At 38.6% G+C, this 9632-nt stretch overlaps 1 protein-coding gene across 1 annotated transcript; it reads right to left on the bottom strand.

The window, feature by feature from the left end:
* Positions 1-833: 833 nt before the first annotated feature.
* Positions 834-5186, bottom strand: LOC122281314. Its single transcript, XM_043092692.1, has 5 exons — positions 5105-5186; positions 2089-2327; positions 1760-1969; positions 1247-1387; positions 834-1196 (listed from the first exon to the last, which is right to left on the bottom strand). Exons 1-5 carry the CDS (start codon positions 5184-5186, stop codon positions 834-836), a joined length of 1035 nt encoding a protein of 344 aa, XP_042948626.1.
* Between the last annotated feature and the right edge of the window lie 4446 nt (positions 5187-9632).

The following is a 9632-nucleotide window of genomic DNA, read 5'->3' as shown; positions in this document are numbered from 1 at the left end:
GCAACTTAATTGTATACATTAGTATACAAACTGTTTTATCATAAATGGTCCTAACCAAGCACCACTCACAGATTTCTGATGGAAATCTAGCCTAAGTTAGAGAAATTTGTTGTTTAACCTACCAAAGCTACTTAGTGTGTAGGTTATCTAGCTAATCTAAACTTCTAAACAATTTTATCCCAAATACCATGTTAAATTGTGGAAGAAACTATGTGTGTGATATTGAATACTAACATGGAGACTTTTCAAAATTTAGCAACTAGAAATCTTAAGTGATTTCAATAATTAAAGACACATACTTAAGTTTTCATTTGCATACAGCCTTGAAGATTCTTGTGAATCTGAAACTGCTCTGAGATCTCCACCAACTCCTGCTCTACATTCCATCATCCATATGCTTCAGCTGAGCTTTTCCCCAACCTGTTAAAAGGCACCCAAACATATATAACAATTAGTAGGAGCAGTATCTTACTTATGTTACTCATAAATCCATGTTTGTATTAAAAAATACAAACATTCATTATAACTTATCCTTTCAATCTGGACCTAATCTATCCCAGTCAAGGTAGTCAATTCCAAAAGTCATATTACTGCACCCCCAACAAGGTGATACTGAATACAAAAGAGTCTAATCCTAAACCCACATTACATAACTTCTATTGGAACTGTCTTATACATATCCAGTCTAACTATACAAAATGACTACCAAAATTAGTACCTATTTTAATATCCAGTCCATGGCAATTATAGATTGTTAAGCCATAATTGTAACATTCCACAAAAAACCCCCACCACCTACCCTTCAAAAAAAAAAAAATCCTTCCCTGAAATGCCTAAGCATCTTGATGAGTCTCTCTATGAGACTCACTTCCTCTCTCTAACTCACTTTGGCGATAGCTCATTAACAGTTTCTCATGCTCTGAAAAATTCTGCCTCAATGCAGCAATATCACCCATCATTTGATCTAGCTTGCTCTTGTACATTTCAGCCTCACTCTTGTGGCGTTGATTCTCCTCTGCTAGACGAACAAATGCTCGACTATTCTTCATTGAAGGAGATAGGTCCGGAATCACCATATGCCCCATTCCTTGAGCATAACCAGATCTTTGTCCCAACACTTCTTTGAAGATGCTCTCAGCTGCTTCGACTACATCCTCATCACTATCTTTCTCAGCTAACCTTTCAACCATTAAATTCTGAAAGAATTAATTTGAAATGGGATAAAATCAGCATTGGGCGTTCGCACTAATCCACTGGGTATGTCAAATGAGCAACAAGGAAGATGTCTTACATATTTGTGTTCAGAATCTGCATTGATGAATTGACCTTTTTGTGTTGACCAATGTGTTTCCTTAAAAAATGCTATCATATCCAGCGCCAATCCCCTCTGAAACACACAATGAAACAGTAGACATGATCATCATTATACTGAAATATAGGACTTATACTGACCATCACAGATTGTCACTAACCTTCTCCTCTAATATCCTTACAAAGGATTTACGCCCACCGGTATGTTTGACTTTGAGTTTTTTTCTATTTGAACTGTTTGTTTTTGACTTCTCCTGCAATGATGTTCCAGAAAAACTTACATAAAGTTTATAGTTAGCATGTCTTTCCCTCATTTTAACTTATTAATCAAAAACTGAATATGGTTACCTTGAACTTCTAACTGCTGTTTATTTCACACTATGTTCTGAAATTTTGGTGTGTATTTTTGGTCTGAGTTACTTAGACAATACTATTCTACAATATTTACCTTGAATGTTGGACTTGCCCACCGTTCACATAGCTTTTCCCATACCGGTTTGGAGACCATGTCCGTCCCACCCCGTAGGGCCTCTTCGTGTGAAGCATATTTCAAATACACTTTGTGTAGTGTATAATGATATGCATTATACTTATCGCCCAAATGTGTTACAACCATCTCACGATGGTTGTCTCTCGACCAATCGAGAACAAAATCTGCCTGCATATAATTTGTTAACATTAGTACAAGAATTGTCATCAAAGTTCGTGTAATCATGACATATGACTAATCAACCAACTTAAGATAGTGCACTTTTTTGTTAGAAAGTAAAGTCCTACCCTAACACGGTCAATGAGCTCTTGCTTTTCTTCTTCGGGTACTAAACTCCAACTAGCATGCCTCATGTCGGCATGTACCTTAATAATCCATGTCAATCGGCCCGTGAATATTGATGCATTCTCACATAATGGCCCTCGATGACCTTCTTGTATAACCAGAGGGATCTTACCCACCTTCCTAAGTCGGTCAAATAACGTGCCCTTAGCTGGCCCTCGACCTCGTTTCTTGCTAGGTCGATCTACATCAATAATACCATCAACAATATGTTAAACCCAATCACTTTATTTGCTTACAGCCACCAGGAGAATATAAGTAACAAGGTGTACTCAATATTTAATTGCTAACACATCAAATATTGCCAGTTGAGTCTAAAACATTCTAGGTTACTTGCATTACATACCATTTTCTTGCTACCCATGTCCAATGTCTGCTAAAACCAAAGCCTCTTGTGCCCCCGCACCACCAACATCCTGCGTTGATTCGTTTTAACTCTAGCTCGTCCCGCAGTGTGGTTCTCGGCGGCAACACTTCTGCTTCTAATCTGCTAGCAATGAGAGGTGGACTGTGTGGGACTTGGCCCCCCCGAAACTTCACTGACCTCACCCTCATTGCCTTTTTTCTCATATTAATCAGTTATAATATCAGTTGTAAATGCAAAGGATATGTAAAAACCAAATGTGTTACATGGTATTTAATGTGATGTAGGTCATTTATTATATGTTGAACTATTATAAATGCAATTCCATAACTGCAGCAGCAAGTCTATTGGGCAATATTTAGGTATCTTGTTCAATGAATTGTCTAGGCAGGATATGTAATAGTTTTTCATATCCTATGCTCAGGTTATAAAAATCAGCACATAAATAACTGGACCTGCTCAAACAGAGAATTAACTCAGATTTGAGGAGAAGATATGTTATTTTGAGGGCTGAAGATAGTTTGAAATTTAACACATTCTAAAACAGAAAAGTGTGAACTAATTTAGGATGTAGACTCATTTGAGTTACATCTACCCTCATCACATCCTTACATGGACATAGAAATCAAATTACCATGTCCAGATTAACCCCTCCATCTTTATCTCGATTTTATACCATGTGCCAATTAAATTTTTGCCAACCTGTGTTTTCTACAGTCAACCATGTAGAACACATGTGATGATTGATGTCGTACTTAAGCTTGAATCAAGTGGTAGCTATAAAAAATAGTTCTGAAATTAATAGCACGTATTCTAACATACCTAACCATTAAAATATGTAGAAGACAATATATTATGCATTTTGATGAAAGCAAAGACTTGTGATACCACATGTAGTCTAATGCAACTCATTCAAGTATCATTCCCTGCAACTCAAAATGCAGGATAAAGAATATGTATTAAATATTCTTGCAACATGTTTCCAAAATTTTGAAGTTTTCAAAAAGTAGTTCCATACTGGAAAACCTCAGACAGAGGTGATAGATAGAAAAGCTGGAGGTGTAGTATAGTCAAAAGAGTCTATTTTGACTATGAACTCCAGTCGGTAGGAAAGAAGTCAGGTATGTAAAAACTAGATTGATGAATGACTTAAACTGCTACTCTCATGATATCCTAGGTAGAAGAAATGACATTAGTAAACTGAAACCAACATCCAAGTTGTTGGCCTGTGCAAACTGGTGCATCAACTCATTGCAAAAAATACAAAGTCTTAGAATAAAGTAGTTGATATGTACTAGGTTATCCACTTTTAAGACAGTAAAAAAAATAAGGTCTCAGCAGCATGGAAGCTATATGCTTGGACAGATGAGTAAGAGAAACTGATTTCTTATCTGTATATACCGTGAAGAAGATGTGCAAAGAAAAGCAAAACTCAAGTAGAAGAGAAGAACCAAGTGCTTGCAAATCAGACTTCACCAAACCTGATACTAGAGCTGGATTCCCTTGATATGTAGGGAAGGCCACAGTAGCTCAAAGCCTTGGAAGCTTTCTCTGTTCAAAGTGTGTAGTGCGTAACTGAAGTAGAGGGAAGTAACTCAGAACCAAATAAGACTTTGTTCAGATTCAGGATTGGGCGCCAGCTGTCCCCAAATATCTTACTTTGGCAGCTTTTCAGGCAGATCATCAAATCAACCAAATGGCGCCTTTTCCCATCTGAAAATTGACTATCCCGCCCTTGTACTTCTCCCGCCCCTTACATATTACCAGTTTTCACGTCCTGATCTTACCCTTACACTGCAAACAATTAAATACTCCATTTGGTAAGTTTTGTTATATTTTATATGCACAAAAAATACATCCTAATCAAGTCCAAACTTATTTCAGGAATAACTTACCAAATTGTTCCTGTTTTGAATCATTGAACCGACAAAAAAGTGTTGCACTTAGGCAAATTATGTCACCAATAATACCATCAATATTAAACAATGATTTTGTACATGAATACCATGTTTCTATTCCAATCAAATTTGCTCAACAATTATAATAGCCTCTCAAAGCGTCCTGTGTTGAATCTCAGGCTCAGAATTATACAAGATAGTTTGAATACTCCCTGTTGTTACGAACCAATAACAGGCTGCAAACATGTTTAGTATGACTGGCTAAATTAGATCATTTTTATAAGTGCAAAACTGTGATATATCTGCTTAACTATGAGCAGTTTCCTTAAAGTCTTTTTTGTTACTCATTATGTGCCAAAATTCAGTCAACAACTCTTTATTCAAGTTGGTTCCAATATTTCTTGTCATAACTGAGGGTCTATTGACACATTAATTCCCTGGATATGGGGTTGTATTCATATTCTGGAATTGCATTTCCCCCATTTTGAAAATACTAGCTCATGGGTATTGTGCTAGGCAAATCATTCTCCATAGCTTTCAGGTGCTTCCCAACACCACCACCAAACTTTTCCAGCACATACTGTGAATTGTTCCTGGATAGCTAAACCATGACCCTAGCAGTTCCTGAACAAAAAGAAAATATACACCTAATTAATAGAAATGCCAGAGTGAAATGTAGAGATGATATAAAATGACTACTATCCTGATTTTCAAGGAACCAAGGACTAAGCTTTTCTTCATCCCCAGCATTCTTCTCGTACTCAGTGGGCAGCTCCCCCATGCTCATCCTCAGGTTCATTATAAGGAATGAAGAATTCAAGGTTTACACTAGTGATCCTAATCCTGCACAAGTGAAAACCAGAACATTAAAACTAGAGTTCTTGCATGCTGTAGAAGAAGATGTCTAACTATATGTAATCCTACAGAAATGTATCAGGAAGCATTACGGATAAGCTTAACTGGACTCAACCAGAACAAGTGTTCCTCCAATACTGTAAAATGGAGCCTTTTCCATTGTTCCCAAAGTAGTCAAGCCACTGGACTTGGTTGTATTACACGTAGGGGTTTGTAGAACACTTTGTGTACAGATTTTCTGAAATCTGTACACAAATTCAGATTTCAGAAAATGAGCAACATTTGTCATCAAAGTAGGTATCAGCTGTAGACTTCTAAACAAGTTTGCACTTATTACAAAAAAGCTAGCAGTTGTCAGAAATTTCAACCACTGTTTGCAAAACACTAGGATGTTGCACATGGTTGATACTTAGTTAAAAACTAAGTATTCTAAACTTGTGTGGCCAGTTTCCTGATACCTAGCCAAAACCCTTATATAGTTAAAAGAAACTCTAACCACTAGTCTTCTCTATTCTCAGAGGTGAACTAATTAGAAAATATTTTGTCAAAATTCTGGAGTTAATGACTTCCACATTATGCAAAAGTGGGGAAATCTGGGTTTCCTGCATGAGGTTGCTTTATGACTCTATAAGCTACTAACTACATGCTTAAATGAATGGAAAAGCAATCCCAAATTGTCATCACACATAAGGAGGCGTAGCTTGTTTTACGAACATTTACATATTAAGTTACATATAGTGATTTCAATAACTACACCCATGAAGTCCACATAAAAATTTGGAATACACAAAAACAAGCGGGGGCTAGAATAGCTCATCTTCTCCCTCCTCCTCATTCAGCTAATACTCGGCCTCGCTGTCAGAGTTACAATCGACACCTACATCATTCAATCTCAAGTCATCGTCATGTAGTTCATCATCAATGTATACATCATCATCAACTTCTGGTATTGGTTCTCTATGTGATATGGAAGTTGGATCAACAGGCAAATGGTCTGAGTCGTCTCGATTTAATGGCTCGGCCATGGCTGCCCCACTCTGGAGAATAAGGGGATAATTGTTAGTGTTATTATCACCATCATCATTTGAGTCACCATCTGATGATTCATCATCGTCAATCCCATCATCGAAAGCCATATTAGTAGGAAATTGTCATTTTTTGGACTACCTGCCAACTTCCCCCCAATATCGGATCATTGAGATAAAAGACTTGATTTGCTTGGTCGGCAAGGACGAAAGGTTGATCTTTATACCATGTCCTAGCAGTATTGACTACCGTCATTTTGTCCCTAACACGTATCCCCCTTCTCGGGTCGCCAATGTCATACCAAGCGCATTGAAAGAGATATACCGAATGCCAACCCATGTAGCGCAATTCCAAAATATCATGTAACACACCGTAGAAGTCAACATGGGAGCCCTGATGCTCGCCATGCACGACCACCCCACTGTTTTGGCTGTGGCGATACCTTTCCCTCTCTTTCGTATGAAAGCAAACACCATTCAGTATGCATCCGGCATAAGATGCGACCCAAGGATCTGGACCACATGCTAAGGCATATATCGCATCTGGTACCGCATCCGGCCTTACTGAACGAACCTCTCGAATCTACCAGACAAAGAATATATATGCTAAATTAGTTATATGTGTTTAATGAGAATGAAGTAGTTATAGCAAACCAGGGTTTTGTATCTTACTCGTGATCTGAACCAAGATGGAAATTGATTCTGGTGCGTTTGGTCGATATTCTGAGGGTCCTCTTCTTGAATCTTCTTATAGTGCTCCCTATCAATATATGTGACACGATCATTCCCCATGAGTGAGATAAGTGATATAACACATGAAGATGTTTTGTATTTAAGTAATAGATGATTGACTTACTCAATATATTGCTCAATCTCCGAGCAGTTATTAAGTATATACCATCGGGCATTGACCAATAGTGTGTCTGATAATTTGTGGGATCTTGTTGTTCCCAAAGGTCTAAGCTTTTGTGAGAACACAGATAACATTTTCTCATTTCCCTCATCAGTTGAGCCGATACGAACATCAATGTTTCGTTCCTCGCGATTGTATCTAGTTTCAATATTATGGAGGTACATAGAGCAAAATGTCAGGCACTCGATATGCACATATGCCTCAGCAATTGAGCCCTCTGGCCGAGATCTGTTGCGGATGTACCTCTTAAACTTCCCTAGATACCTTTCGAAAGGGTACATCCACCTGTATTGCACAGGTCCTACTAGAAATGCCTCATCTGGCAAGTGAATGGCTAGGTGCACCATGATATCAAAAAAAGCTGGAGGGAATATCATTTCTAATTTGCAAAGAATGATGGGAATATTAGCCTTTAGAGATGTCAACACTGATGAGTTCAAAGTGCGAGAACACAATTCTTTGAAGAAGGAGCTCAAATCTATTAAGGCTTGACGTACATCAGACCGTAAAAACCCACCAATGACAACCGGCAAGAGTGATTGCAAGAAGACATGACAGTCATGGCTTTTCATTCCACTGATCTTTCCATCGCTAGCGTTCACACAACGGGCAATGTTCGATGCAAATCCATCAGGAAATTTCACTTTTGACACCCAATCACAGAAAACCCTTCTTTCATGTGAATTTAACATATAGCAACCAAGACTCATACTTACGCGGTCCCCAGCATGTTGTAAATGCAATTCCTTCCTTATTCCAAGATTTTCCAAATCCCTACGGGCATTGGGAGAATCCTTAGTTTTTCCTTCAATATTCAGCAATGTTCCCAAAATGCTATCGCAGATGTTTTTCTCAATATGCATGACATCAAGGTTATGTCTCAAGGGCAAGTCTAACCAATATGGAAGCTCAAAGAAGATAGATTTTTTGGTCCAATTTAGTTGATTGGGTGTTCGCTTCCTCTTCGAACAAGCTTTACCAAACTGGATATGGTTGGAGACCTCACATAATTGTTCTATCAAATCCTCTCCCTCGACCCTTGATGGTTGGAGTCCATGCTCTTCGAACCCATTGAAAGAATTTTTTTTCCGTCTCCAACTATGATCAGGTGGCAACCACCGTCGATGCCCCATATAGCAATGCTTTCGCCCATATACCAACCACTGTGAATTTGTGCCTTCTCTACATGAAGGACAAGCCATCTTGCCCTTTGTGCTCCACCAAGAAAGATTGGCATATGCGGGGAAGTCATTGATAGTCCAAAGTAGTGCTGCATGTAAGCTAAACATTTTCTCACTGTACGCATCAAACGTCCGAATACCCTCTTCCCATAGTTCCTTCAACTCATCAACAAGAGGACGCAAGAACACATCAATATCATTCCCTGGTGACTTAGGGCCAGGGATTAGTAATGACAAGATGGTGTATGGATCTTTCATACATGACCAAGGGGGCAGGTTGTAAGGCACAAGTAGTACTGGCCATATACTGTACGGCTTACTCATGTTATTGAATGGGTTAAACCCATCACTCGCCAAACCGAGTCGAACATTGCGAGGATCTTGGGAAAAGGCAAGATGTTTGTTATCAAAGTCTTTCCATGCCTTTGAATCTGCTGGATGTCGCATGCATGATGGATCGTCAACACGTGCATCGACATGCCATCTCATGGCTCGGGCAGTCTTTGTTGACATAAATAGCCTCTGCAAGCGCGGCTTCAGGGGGAAGTATCGAAGAACCTTTTGTGGTACCATTCGTTGCTCACTTGTGCTTACAACCCACCTAGATGCCGAACATTTAGGGCAAGCATTGTACGATGCATTTTCCTTCCAAAACAACACACAGTCATTTGGGCACACATTTATCTTGTCATAACTTGTAGTGATTGGAAGGAGATGCATCATCATCTTCATCTTCAGAGAATGTAGAATTTAGGATCGGATCCTCTTCTCCATGGAAAATCCATATTGTATAGGTTGGATCAATCCCTCTTAAAAACAAATGATCTTCCACAATACGAATAGAGTGGAAAGCTCTATTCCGGCATCTCTTACATGGACACCTAATCTGATTCGGTGTCGATGAATTTGCTTGCGCCATGGCTAAGAATTGTCGAACACCTTGATCATACTCAGTGGAATGCAATCTATCTTCAATATGCACCCAAGACTTATCCATCTTATGTATCAAGGTGAATTAGCAGCAAAAGGCTATTTAGGACAGCTTTGGCACATGGACATAATGACCTTTGAATAGAAAATTAAATGATATTAGTCTTCTATCATAGCATGATGAGCTTTGTATACTTGAATACCATCATGAATTCTACATTCATTAACTCGCAGAGTGCTGTAAACCAGTAGTAGTATCTGAAAATTCTTATAATCACAATAACTAAGTGAGATCTCATTAATGGGTTTGTCACATTCCAAGG

Source organism: Carya illinoinensis, chromosome 11, assembly GCF_018687715.1.
Source record: "Carya illinoinensis cultivar Pawnee chromosome 11, C.illinoinensisPawnee_v1, whole genome shotgun sequence".
NCBI classification, from domain to species: Eukaryota; Viridiplantae; Streptophyta; class Magnoliopsida; order Fagales; family Juglandaceae; genus Carya; species Carya illinoinensis.
The sequence above is the reverse complement of the archived record's forward strand: the minus strand, read 5'-3'. Positions and strand labels throughout refer to the sequence as shown.